This window comes from Hydra vulgaris, chromosome 02 (genome assembly GCF_038396675.1).
Source record: "Hydra vulgaris chromosome 02, alternate assembly HydraT2T_AEP".
Lineage (NCBI taxonomy): Eukaryota > Metazoa > Cnidaria > Hydrozoa > Anthoathecata > Hydridae > Hydra > Hydra vulgaris.
Window position 1 is genome coordinate 4,762,501 of NC_088921.1, and position 14,347 is coordinate 4,776,847.

Genomic DNA, 14,347 nt, shown 5'->3' on the forward strand with positions numbered 1-14,347 from the left:
TAGATTCTTTTTAAACTGAAATATTTTTCCTGAAGCAACAATAACTTGATTTGTTTTCTTTATCTAGTGATTAGTGCTGAGAATTTTTTCATGAATTCATTGCGAAAGAAAGAACAACAAAGTAGGTTTTTTTTTTTTCTTTAAACACAAATAAATTATAAGACTAAATTATTTTTTGGTTCTTAGAGAATAGCCGTTTAATGAAATGGGCTCAGTATGATTCTTGTATAAAAGGTATATTTTTAAATTTGAGATATTTATATATATATATATATATATATATATATATATATATATATATATATATATATATATATATATATATATATATATATATATATATATATATATATATATATATATATATATATATATATATATATATTTATCTAACTACTACTTTGAGTATTTATATATATGTGTATGTGTGTGTGTGTATATATATATATATATATATATATATATATATATATATATATATATATATATATATTTATCTAACTACTACTTTGAGTATTTATATATATGTGTATGTGTGTGTGTGTATATATATATATATATATATATATATATATTTATCTAACTACTACTTTGAGTATTTATATATATGTGTATGTGTGTATATATATATATATATATATATATATATATATATATATATATATATATATATATATATATATATATATATATATATATATATATATATATGTAATACATATATATTTTAAATTGTAACTTTAGAAACTAATACTACTCAAGTTAATGAAAAGGTATCGTATATTAAAAACATTTATCTGGTATATATATATATATATATAGAAAAATCACTTAACAAAATTTTTTTCTCATTTTACACTGTGTTTCATCAATAAAGATTCATCAGAAATGAATAATCAAATTAATAAAAACTTCAATTTATACCAAAAATTAAATTACAGGAAGTTGCAAATGTCTTAACAACTGTAAGTTTTCACACATTTGTTGAATTTGCTGACACTTTTATAAAAAGAATTGTTAGGAAATGATTACCTATGCATTTTTATAAAAATATTTTTTAAAAAATGGGACTTACTGTAAATATTATTTGAGCTCATTTATTTTTATAGTTTTTTAGGAGAGGCTTATTTTTGTGTCTGCATTTAGAAATTAACTCCGATTTTTTGTTTTATAAATATTCTTTGTTTGCATGGGTAGTTATTTCAAATTTTTCTGTTATTTATTTTTCTATTAGGGGTTGTCCATAAAGTACATACGCTTTTTTGTTCGTCCACCCCTTACCCACCCCCACCCCCTGCATTTTGCAATGCGCTATTTTGAGTAACCTCCACCTCCCTAAAAGTACGCTTTTAACCTATTTATCTAACATTTTATGATATTTTTTTTAGTTTAGTGTCTACTTTCTTTCACAGTTGACCCACTGCCCTCCCATCTCATATACACCATTTGCAGGCCCTCTCTTACCCTCCGAGCGTATGTACTTTATGGACGATCCCTTATTCTCTTATTTTAAATTGAAGTTTTTAATAATTTGATTATTCATTTCTGATGAATCTTTATTGATGAAACAGTGTAAAATGAAAAAAAAAATTTGTTAAGTGATTTTCTACTAATTTATATATATACATATATATATATATATATATATATATATATATATATATATATATATATATATATATATATATATATATATATATATATATAAATATATATATATATATATATATATATACAGTATGTGCCAAAATTGTCACCAAACAAAAAGAAATATTTTATATTTTTTTAAATAGAAAAGCTGTGAAGAAAAATGAAATTTTAGTTTTATTAATTAAATTTAAGACTTAGCTAACTGAAATATTGCTTTTTATTAAATTTAGAGGATATTTTTATGTGAAGAGCTAATGGTGAAAATTTTGTTGCAAATGAAAGCAAATAACATATTTTAGTAAATTAATATCGATTGTATCCTCCCTTAGATTTAATTACAGCCTGAATTCTTTCAGGAACACTAGCAACCAATTTGCGGCATTCCTCAGGTGTAATTGAGTACCAAATCTCTTGTAGATGCGCCCAAAGTTCATCCTTATTTTTAGCTGGAGTAGGAAAGTTGTAGACCCATTGTTTAACTATTGCCCATAAATTTTCAATTGGGTTAATATCATGGCTTTGTGCTGGCGAGTCAACGACTTTCAATTTCTTCTTGTGAAGGAATTTAATGGTCTTATCAGCCTTATGCTTGGGGTTGTTGTCTTGCATGAACATCGTGTTACATACATTTCTGCCCCATTTTTGAAGGGACTTGAAATATCTGATCTTAAGGATGTTGATATAGTCATCAGCGTTTATTATTCCATTAATTTTCACTAATTCACCGACTCCATGAGCGCAAAAACATCCCCAAAACATGAGTTTTCCTCTGCCATTTTTAATGGTTGGTGTAAAATCTCAAGCACTTAATGGTGAATTAGGCTTTCTCCAAGTATATCTTATACCATCTGATCCAAACATATTAGTTTTACTTTCATCTGTCCAAATCCAGTCATAAAAGTCATCAAAAGTCATGTGTGCATGAAGTTTAGCATAATTTAAACAAGCTTCGCGGTGACGAGAAACTAAAAATGGCTTCTTGATCTTTCTTCTGGATCAAAAACCAATTCTTTTGAGCTCTCTATTGACTGTCCGCACTGATGTATGAGTCCCAATGCTGTTATTTATTAGATTATAACATCCTTTGCAGTTTTAGACTCTCCAGAAGCAATTAAACGAGCGATTGTTCTTTGGTCTCTTGGTGTAAAAATTTTCTTTCGACCACTTTTAGGCTTATTTACATCACCACTAGCTTTTCACATGAAAATTTAAAAAAAAAAAATCAATATCCTCTAAATTTAATAAAAAGCAATATTTTTAGTTAGCTAAGTCTTAAATTTAATTAATAAAACTAAAATTTCGTTTTTCTTCACAGCTTTTCTATTAAAATATATATAAAATATTTTTTTGTTCAAACAAGGTGACAATTTTGGCACATACTGTATATATGTATTTATACAAAGTTTTTGTTTTTGTGTTTGTAAATTAATTATGTATTATAGTTTAAGAATGAGTTACCAGAGCAAAGTGAATTAAAAATAAACATAACTTTATTTATCGAAGATTTTGAATCTAACGTAAGTAAAATATTTATTAAATTTAGTTGTGAAAATGATTTTTTTTTAAAAAAAAAGATCTAAATATTTTATGGTTTTTCAATTTTTCTATTTTAATCTTATTTTTTAGGAAGGTGTGGTCCGATGTTTGTTAAATGACTTAGTTGAAAAGGTTAGTTTTATTGTAAAGTATCGTTTAGTTTGGTTGATAAAATATTTGAATAGTTACAAATATTTTTAATTAGTATTAACACATTAATAGCAAACAATATTATTATCAAAGTTACTTAATATTTTTTTTAAAAATCCATACAATAAAGTAAAAAATTGTAAAAAATTAATTGATCTTTAAACCTTATAACTCTATAAAATACATTATTTTATCAGTTAAAATTCTTCATTTTCAGTGCCAATAAAGATTAATAAACTGTAGCTATTTTTATATCCTTTTTGGACATTTATTTTTATAATTGTTACAAATGCTTTTTGTTTTTCTTTACAAACTATTGTTAAAACTTTTAGATTTGTGCTTATGTTGATGATAGCATTGATTTTATCAAAGAAGACTGTCCTAAAACTGTAAGTTTTTTTTTTTTAAAAATTTAATATTTTAATTTATTAATTAGATCGGTATTTTTCTTTTGTATTTTATTTCATATTTCCCTACTATAATTTTTTTTCTTAGAAAAAATTTTTTTAATTAGAAAAGTTATGAAAATGAAGCTAGTTTTACCTTAACTGTTCAAAAAAATAAAGTTAATTGTACAATGGATTTGCTCTGTGCTAAAAAGGTATTTTTTTAAATATAAAATCCTCTACAGTTCTGTAATAATCAGTATAGTCTCTGGCAATAAAATCATTTTATACATTTTTTCTAAATAAACATTAAACTGTGATCATTATATTTTATTCAATCATTTTTTTAATTTTTTTTCACTGACTCTGCACTCTTGTATGCTTAATACACAGGAGGGGATGTTTTATAATTCTCTAAATTTTTTTCTACCCAACCCAAGTATAATTTTTTAATTGGTATCAATAAAAAAACTATATTTCAAAATTTAAAAAAAAATCAACACTAGGCAGACTTTAAGAATTTAAATCTTTATTTGTCAAAATTGATTTTTTGTTTGTTTTTCACCATTGATTTAATTTATACATGCATATTAAATCCTATTGAAATTATTGAACAGCTGTAAAATATGCACATTTGATCGCAAGCCACTTTAGCATTAACTTTTTTATGCGTGTTCTGTAAAAAAAAACTCTCACCCACTCTTATTAAGATTCCCCTTCCTTTATTAGACTGTAATAAAATTACCGCTCCCCTCCCCCTTCACCTTTTTTCCTAACCCCCCTTGAATTAAGCATGCAAGACAAGTATCAATTATTATTTCTTTTAAAAAAAAAAATTTCATCATTAAAAAAATATATTGTTTCAGAATATATTTCACCATAAATGTGATGTTGCAGATGTAACTAAAGTTAAAAGAATTTCGTCAAAATCAGGTTTTATTTTATTACATTTTTATTTTTTTAAATTCTTTATTCTATATATACATCTTTATGTTTTTAATTTCTTTTGCTGATTTTTTTTTTTTTTAATCTATTTTATTATTTTTTATAGATTCTCAAATTCAGACCATAATTAATAATAACATCGAAAACAACTACGCAAAACATCATTCAGAAGATACTCAGAAACCTTCCTCGCAGTTAGTCAATAAAAGAGATATTTTACATAAAAAAATTAAACACAAAAATGCAGAAGAACCAAAAAGAAATAAAAAGTTGTGTCCTATTCCTGGGTGTGGGGCAAAGGTTGTTAACTTGCCTAGACATATAAAATTATCTAAAAAAAGTGATCACCTTTTGTTGAAAAAATCAGCTTCTAAAGTAGTATCTATTTTTGGACTTCGAAACGCCAAAAGAAGCAATGCTAGTATACAATATCGTAAAAAAATGAGAATTTGTCCTGTTGATGGATGCTTTTCAGTTATATTAAACTTGTCAGATCATTTTAAAAAGTCTCATCTGGAAATATTTAATAATACAGAGCTTTATGGAAAAATACGAAATAAAGCAACAGTTATGATTGGCTATGAAGAAGAAAAAATTGAATCTATTTTTAAATCTAATAATAGAGAATCAGAAGATAGTTCTACCCATTCAGAAAGTGGTTCTTCAGAAAGTAACTGTAGTGGATACAAAAAATTTATATGCAAAACAGACTCTTTGTATTCCAAATCGCTATCAACAGATAGCGATTCGGAATACAATGTTGAGGTAGACAAAACAGATGAGTCTATAGATGATTTTTTATTGGAAGATGGAGATGAAGGATCAGTTAGTAATGTTTTAAATGCTTTTTAAAATCATCTATTGGGTTTTGAAGGTGGGAAAAAAAAAAAAAAACCAGCTCGTCAATGTAAAAATCAAGTGAAATCAATTCTTAATTGTGTTAATCCTTCTCTTGCATCCTTTGATTCTTTATTTGATATTCAAACTCTACGAAACTTGTGGCTGCCATGGGCATTAGCACCAGGTAAAGGTAAAAGCGGTAAAGGACATTTACCAGGAACATTAAGGTCATATCTTGGTTCGCTCAGCAAATTTATAGAGTTTTTGATCAGACAAAAAACGGTTTCTTGGGCAAAAAAAATATCTGTACCATGCACAGTTAATCTAGATACAATGAAAGGGTTATTAAAAGATGTCAAGAATTGGAGGTCAAGTTATTGTGATGAGGTTGATCAACGTGAATGGGAAGTCTTAGAAAAAGATCTTGTTAATATGATTGATCCAGAGGAATTTCAAAGGGTATATAACTCAGAGGTATCTCTTCAAGCAAGAAAGCTCCTTAATATGCCAATAATATGCGATAGTAATGATTTTAGTAGAGATAATTTTGTTTTAGTAAGAGATTATTTGGCCAGTATTTGCTGCTTAAGAAATTCGGCTCGAGCCGGAAATTGCATTAATATGCTTCTTGGAGAGTTTGAAAACGGAAAAGTTGATAACAGCACTAATAATGTTATAATAAATGTCAAACATCATAAAACTAAACGAAAGTACGGATCAGCCCAAGTTGTACTTACTCCTGAAATCAATAGTCAAATGAGATTTTATGTTGATTTCTTCAGAACCAAAGTTGCCGAAATTAATGATAAAAATCCATCAGATCCAGATATGAGCTTTTTTGTAACATGGTCGTTCAAATCCCTTAATGGATTTTCTAAACAACTTGATTCCTTTGGAAGAAAGCTACCAAATCGAACAGGGTTTGCCCAGTTTCTGCAACTCTTATTAGAAAAAGCATTACTACCACTTTTTATTCTTCTGAAGATATAAATGATGGCCTTAAAGAAAGTCTGGCAAATCACATGAAGCATAAAAAAGAAACAGCCGCTAGAAATTACAATCTTATTAAGACCATGAAAAATGCAGCCGAATTAACAAACAAAATTGAAAAAAAAATTTTGAGTCCAAACGAATGTAAAAACCAAATAAATAAATGTGCTGAAAACCTTTCTTCTTATCAAGATTTTAGTAATATTGTTAACGAGCCAACAGCTAGTACAAGTATAATGAGACGAGGATGGACCCCAAATGAAATTGAAGAAATCTTGCGTCTTTTCAAGGATCATGATTTTCAAGGGTGCTATATTCCGTATATTCGTGAAAAAATTAAAGACAATCCGATTCTTCAATTAAGGAATCCAAAATCCATCTACGATAAACTATTATCGTTAACAAAATCAATAAATGCAGATGTCTCCAGGGTTGATGATGAAATTTGTGAAAATCGGGAAATGGATCATAGCGATAAACGTGTTTTAATGGTTATTTTCAAGAAAGAAATTAGTCGATGTTTACCAATTATAGAAAGCTTAGTCAGACAAAAATTAGAAAGTACTGATCAAGGTCAGCGGTTGTTAGAAAAATATGGAATGAATAAAATTATTAATAAAATTAGATACGAAAAAAACATATTAAAAAACTCTTACTGAGGATGTATATATATATATATGTCTTACTGAGAATAATATATTTTTGAAATAGATTTTGTTTACTGATTTCCTTTATGTTTTGAGCTTTTTTACTGATGACCAATGAAAATAAAAAATGTAATCTGTATATTAGTTTTTAGTTACAAGTATTTGACAATATAACGTTACTTCCAAAAATAGTAAAAAAAAATATTTGTAGCTATTCGTTTGATTTTTAATATAAAATACATAATGATAATTTTGTATGTTTACTATAAAAAATACATAAAATATAATACATAGGGTTGATTGTCTAGTCGTCACCTCAATCGCTGTAACAATGTGTCTTTATTTTTAAAGTGATTTTCCACTTAAAAAGCGGGAAAAAAAAACAGAGTTTTTTTTTTCCGATTTGATTTCGGAACTTTTAAGCAACACGTTTTTGCTCTGCATGTTTCTTAGTGACCAAGTAAACAACTAAACACATGTCAAGGACTCTTTTACCCTATGTGTTGATGAAATTAAAATAAAGACTATTTTTTATAAAATAAAACTATTTTTTATTTTTCTGAAAATTTTAACTGAACAAATTGATTTTAAATTAGCTGATACAATTTTTGTTATTATTACCTTCAAAATATAATACTTCAATCATTTTTGTTGTTGTTACTGCCTATAAATTGTAATATTTCAACCATTTGATTGTCTATTTTGTTAATTGTTTTAAATAGTTCATAATTAGTTTCTTAATTCAAAAATGGCGATCAACCTTATCTTTGATAGGTTAATATTAAAGGTAAAGTAGATCGCCATTTTTGAGTTAAGAAAAATATGACTAGCAGTTGTGAAATTTAAGGTTAATTAAAACACATAATTGAAAAAAGAGTGCAGAAAGTTTTTGCCTCGGGTTTCGACTACGATTAAGTATTGTGAGTTGATTTCTAAACAGAATTAAGGAACTGCGAGAAAAAGATGTAGTATTGTATTAATCTTGGTTTCTCTTTTCGATTCTGGAACTAAGAACCGCTTGCATTTTATTTTGCACATTGGCAGTGACAGAGCGGCGTTTCTCTATTCTAAATTGAGAAAGTGTTATATTAGATTTGTCAAATTTTAATGAAAGTTAGTAGTCTAGCATTGGTTATTATCAGAAATAAGGTAGCCAAAAAATTAGACTTGGAGAAACTATTGGACCAGTTTGAATCTTTTATAACAAGGAAAAATTAACAAAAATATTATTTTACTTCTATAATATGCGAATTAGTTGCGTTACCATTTTTTATATTTTCATTTTTATCCTTGTGCGCTTTTTGTTATCCCTTTTTTGTTATTCTTATTTGTTATTTTATCTTTATATCTTATTCCATGCTACGCTTTTGTGTACAGAGGTTTTTTGAACATGATCACTTATATTCATATTTTTTGAATCGCAAAAAAATTGCTATAGGGATGACACAATTCTATAAAGCTTATCCCGTGCCATTGCGGCACATTACTAGAAAACTTTAGAATATTTATAATCAGTTCAAAAAAAAAGAATACGGGTGATTTACGGATCTGTCCAGTCAAATTGACTAGAGATGTGATACTAAGGGCAGATTGTGGATGATGTTGTTTAGAGAAAATCAGATAGATATCCAGATAAGTAGTATGACTTTTATAAGTGGCGAAATAATAATTTAAAACTCAGAAGAGGAAAAACAAAACAAATGAAACATCATTTTCATTCAAAATGAATTCAAATCTCTCTACTTCTGCAAATGATGGTTATTTGCATGGCTAAAAGACTATCAGAAAAAAAAAGTGGTCAAGGAGAATAAAGAAATATGTGTTAAAGACACCCATCATTATATGAATCCAGGATCGTCCATATGTAGCAAATCTATCTGAAATCTGCCGAGTGAGACATTAATAAAGAACCCTACAACATTTATAATCCGTGAAATAATAATATAAAAACATTTCATTTTTGAATATGTAAAATATTAACTTTTTATCCATAGTATGCTTTTTTAAAGTTAGATATATTTATTTATTTCTCATAAAGTTCTCATAAAATTTTTGTAAAAATAGAAATGCTGCATTTTAGTAGCATTTCTAATTCCGACGGAATGATGAATATGCTCCTATTTTAGAACCTCAAACAAAAATAATTACTTTTTTTCGAATAAATTTCAAATACTGAATGCAACGTTACTGTAGCTACATAAAAGTCAATAATTCTTATAACGTTTTGGATAACTTTGAAAATAAAGCATAAAAAAAAAAAATTATAAAATGGTTAGATTTGCTACAAAATAGTAACAAATCTAAAAATTTTCAAAATGATAATGAGAGCTTAAACGTATATAACAAAGATGAATCACAAAAATAATTTCAAAACTTTGATGAATCTTCAATCTTTTCTATAAAAAAGTTAAACAATAACATAGCTACCTAACATTTAGCCAGAAAAACGGCTAAAACGTGAATTATGGCTAGTTTTAAAAAAGTACTTTTTTTTCAAACCAAAGTTTTGTGAAATGCGCAAAATCTACGACTATTTTATATTAACAGTGTGATTGATTCTCAATTCATTTTTTTTTCTTTATTTCTCAAAATTTAGGATATTTGTATAGATGAAGGCAGATGAATGATGTGCAAATGTAAACTACCAATGGATACTGATATGAATCACTTCCCTTCACTGTAATTCACTGCGATTTGATAATTTTTTATCGCACAAATAAAAATGTTACATAAAAAAAATAAAATGCGGAAATATTGTGTTATGAATTGAATTTAACGTTTAAATCATAGCTAAGACAAATGTTGACATGATAATAAGTATAAAAATACTTACTTAAATTATTTTTCCGCAAAAATGTCTAAATTTCATTAACCGATAAAGTATGTAGCAAATCTATCGTGTAATACGTCTAATGATGATGATGATGATGATGATGATGATGATGATGATGATGATGATGATGATGATGATGATGATGATAATGATGATGATGATGATGATGATGATGATGATGATGATGATGATGATGATGATGATGATGGTGACAATAATGATTACAGAAATACTATTCATTAAAGTTTAATCATAAATTTTAGAATAAATACAAAAGACAAAATTTTAAATAAACTTATCTGCTCTTAAAAAATTTTTTTTATACTTTGAGTTTTTGAATAGTGTGCTACCAATTAAAAATATATTTATGTTTATTTAACCAGGTGAGTTTTTCACAATGACTTCAGTATTACCAGAAGTTTCTTTAAATACAGGTAATTCTTACCATAATAAATAAAGAAAACAAACGATGAAATTAGTAATGATAAGAATTACCATGAGTATTTTAAAAAACATGATCGAAATGATGATGATTGCAATGATCATGATGTTTACGTTGATTATCATGTTAGGTTAAATGTTTAATACAAAACTAAATAATAAAACATTTGGATGTAATTACATTTGAAAGTTGAACAGTTGAAAAATTGGACTTATAATAAAAGTTATCTATATTTTAACTTATCTTATTTGAGTTTATCAAGTTTTTTTGTCAAATAATCCAGTTTTAAGATCTCTAATTATTTTATATTTAGAGATTTTAAAAGTATATATGGGATGGTTAATCTTTTAAAAACTAAAATAACAAACACATATTTCTATGTATAGTTAAATAATTTCATAAGAAAGAATGTTTTTCATTGGTTAAATAAAAATGAATAGAAAATGGAGTATATGCATTAAATACTAATTAACGTACAATTTTTTTTTTTTTACTTTACTATTGAAGAGTTATCAATCAAAGAATTGTCAAGTGTTTTTAATAAATTGACATTAATGAACAATATATGAAAAATTATCAAAAACATATTGTAACATTGTTAAAATTTATTAGCTATCAATTTATTTTAATTACTCAAGGTGTAGTAAGAAAAGCCTACTACACCTTGAGTAGTTAGTAATCAGCAAAAATAAAAAAATATCAAAATTGTGTTTAAGCTAGGAAATGCAATAAATTGATTAAAAAAAAACAATTTTATTTTGAATCAACTTATATAGGAATATATGTGCCAAAGTAATTCCTTGTAAATCACTTTTTATAAAAATATGGCTTTGCAGAATTACGGTAAAAGTGTTTTTAACAATTAATAAATGCCAATTGTTTTCAGGATAAACTAATTCAAAAGAATATTTAAATGTTCAAAGTTAAAATTTTTTTAAAGGTATGTAAAATTAGGCATAACAAAAATAATCATGTCTTACTGCCTCGCAGGATACTCTTTTTTAGACAAAGAGTAAGAGAAGCCAACTCTGTCCTAACATACCCCCTGTCTAATGGCTCTTGGTTGAGTAAAGGCTGGAGATAGTGTCTTGATAAAAGTATTCCTCTCTTGGGCAGACATTAAATGCATCCGGCTACTGTCTTGTAGACTAATGACCCTCGCACCCCTTCTTCATTTATTAGGGTGTTGTAGTATGTATTCATAATACATTGTTTCCAGTTTAGGATTTTGAAGTTTTGCTTGTGTATCTGTTTTTGTGACTAGGAAACTCATTCTATTATCTCCAAATGAGGGTGCAGGTCTAAAACTCAGTTTTATGGTTCTGAGGCACTCTGGTAGTCAGGTTTCCTGATCTATGTGGTTGCTCTCAGGGAGGCTGAATCCATCAACAGCTGTAAAGTATCAGATTACTATAAGTGCCATGTTGTGCATGTATGGTGTCCCTGTTCTTATTTTCAGTGTGCATTGTCTATGCCACTTTTGAAGCCCTTGTTACAGCTTTAATAATAGTAATGAGGCAATTAATTTAATATTTAATTAATTTAATAATAGTTATCAATATTTAATAGTTATTAATATTTAATAATTAAATAATTTAATAATAGTAATGAGGCAATTGCTTAAACTATTAAATAGTATACTGAATACTATCTGTTCTTAAAGTCAAATTCTTTACCAAATCCAAAATTGACTAAAGTAGCAAAAACTATACTACCATAACATATTAATACCTATAACATAAAACCATTGCCATCACTGATATCTCTAAATTTATAGTTCACAAATATTTGTGATCTTCAAAGTAACTTTGCTTCTGTTGAGTCTTTTCTCTTGCAAAGTTTACCGGGCCTACTTGCTTTTTGTGAGACTAATTTGAGTTCAGCTGTGTCATTTTGTGATCTTAGTGTTGATGGTAATCTACCTTTAATTTGTGAAGACTCCAATAGTCACATGCATGGCCTTGGCATTTACATTTGTAACAGTTCACTAATTGAAAAACTAAGTTTGAATCAACAGACTATTCTTCTATGTGCTTTTGATCTTTTAATGATGCCCTATATCTTTTAGACAAGCTGCAAATATGCGTTGTAAACACAGTTGGACCTGCTCTTGTAGCCAACCTTCAATCATTGCCAAACTTCATTATGTTGCTTCTCTTTCTCTATTTTCTAAATACTATAATACATTCTACTCTTTTGTGGCACCTACTTTATTGTAAGTTTTCTGTTATTCGCTATCTTGCTTAATTAACTTTATTTATGTGTATGTATACATATATATATATATATATATATATATATATATATATATATATATATATATATATATATATATATACATATATATATATATATATATATATATATATATATATATATATATATATATATATATATATATATATATATATATATATATATATATATATATATATATATATATATATATATATATATATATATATATATATATATGTATGTATATTGTGCGTGGTAGATTTAATAAATAGTATCAGCTTAAGCTAGCACTTTTTTCGAAATTTTTTTTTTTTATTGATTTACTAATTTTCTAACCGCTTTTTTTAAAAAATTTAATCCATAAATTATGATACACAATTATACATTTAAATATATATTTTAATATATATTTAACAAAAAATTTTACTTTTAATAAAGAAAAATTTTATTTAGTTTTTTTTTAAGTTGGTAGTTAACAGAATACAAAGAAAAAAGTTGAATAACAAGAAAATGGTTGAGACTTAAAAAAATTGAAAACTGCACAGGTAAAGAAAACAAAATGATTGTGTTTATATTCTAAAGTATTTATATTCTAAAGTATTGTGTTTGAGGTAAAAAATTCTTTAGTATTATAACTTTTTTTGAGATTAAACAAGAGATGTGCGAGAGATGTACATCGCTTGAGCAGTGACCATGATAGCAGTTTTAGAAATTAGAAACAGATGCAATCGTATAACAAATGGGAAAGAACCATATACTTTGGAGCTAGAGCAATTCTAACTGCATTTACAATATATTTTTGAACTAAGTTTAAATGAAAAAGAGCATAAATGGAAGAACCAATCCAAGTATGACAACAGTATTCCATACAAGGATGAATACTAGATTTATAGAGCTATAGAATGGAATCATGTGTAAATAAACAGGAGCTATCTTAGAAGAGAGATCACGTTCAAGTTCGGCTGTTTTTTTGAAGTATTTAAAATCTCATAACTTTTTTGAGCAAGATATATAATTTTCTCATTAAGCAAACAGAGCCACTTTAGTGGTAAGAAAATTTTAAAGATTGTTCATATAGTTGAGAAACACAAGAGTGTGGTGGCTCTATAAGCTATTTAAGATTTTTGAATGAGTCTTTTACTTTTTATCTAAATATGAGCCTTTTATCACTTTTTACTTTTTTCTGAAAAAAATCAAAAAATATTTTTATATTTACTTTTTATTTTATTTTTATTAAAAAGTGTTTTGTATTAGTCTTTTAAAATATAAAGTTTACAATTTTATATAATGTTTTGTATCATTCATAAATTCATTACAAAAATAATTGTCAGCAGCGGTTGTTTTTCTGATATTTATTCATAATGTTTTCATCATAATGTTTTCTAAAAAAATTGTTAATATTTCTTTAAGCATCATAATGTTTTTAAGATCATAACTGTAATTACTTAATATAACTGAAGATATTTGAGTCCAAGCATCATTAAATCAATACCAAAAATGATCTCTAATTGCATCAGTAATATATCTTCAAACAAAAAAGCACTATTTATAATAATGCTCTCAATTCTTGTGGATTCAAAGATAAGATCAATTTCATTCCAATTATCCAAAATTATAATACAAAATCTTGAAAAAGAAACATTATCTGGTTTAACCCACCCTACTCAGTCAACATCATAAAAAACAAAAA

General features: G+C 26.1%; 2 protein-coding genes across 2 annotated transcripts in view; both read left to right on the forward strand.

The window, feature by feature from the left end:
• LOC136076661 (uncharacterized) overlaps positions 1 to 7,470 on the forward strand; it is a 10,846-nt gene extending 3,376 nt beyond the window's left edge. Inside the window, exons 10-18 of the mRNA XM_065789987.1 lie at positions 68 to 121; positions 187 to 234; positions 745 to 773; positions 3,093 to 3,167; positions 3,277 to 3,318; positions 3,669 to 3,725; positions 3,851 to 3,937; positions 4,589 to 4,655; positions 4,774 to 7,470. Of these exons, the coding sequence (XP_065646059.1) occupies positions 68 to 121; positions 187 to 234; positions 745 to 773; positions 3,093 to 3,167; positions 3,277 to 3,318; positions 3,669 to 3,725; positions 3,851 to 3,937; positions 4,589 to 4,655; positions 4,774 to 5,519 (1,205 nt within the window). The 3' untranslated portion in view covers positions 5,520 to 7,470. The remainder of the gene's footprint in view (positions 1 to 67; positions 122 to 186; positions 235 to 744; positions 774 to 3,092; positions 3,168 to 3,276; positions 3,319 to 3,668; positions 3,726 to 3,850; positions 3,938 to 4,588; positions 4,656 to 4,773) is intronic.
• On the forward strand, positions 6,581 to 10,220 carry LOC136075746 (uncharacterized). The gene is made up of 2 exons (XM_065789181.1): positions 6,581 to 7,070; positions 10,033 to 10,220. Exons 1-2 carry the CDS (start codon positions 6,581 to 6,583, stop codon positions 10,218 to 10,220), a joined length of 678 nt encoding a protein of 225 aa, XP_065645253.1.
• The last annotated feature ends 4,127 nt before the right edge of the window (positions 10,221 to 14,347 follow it).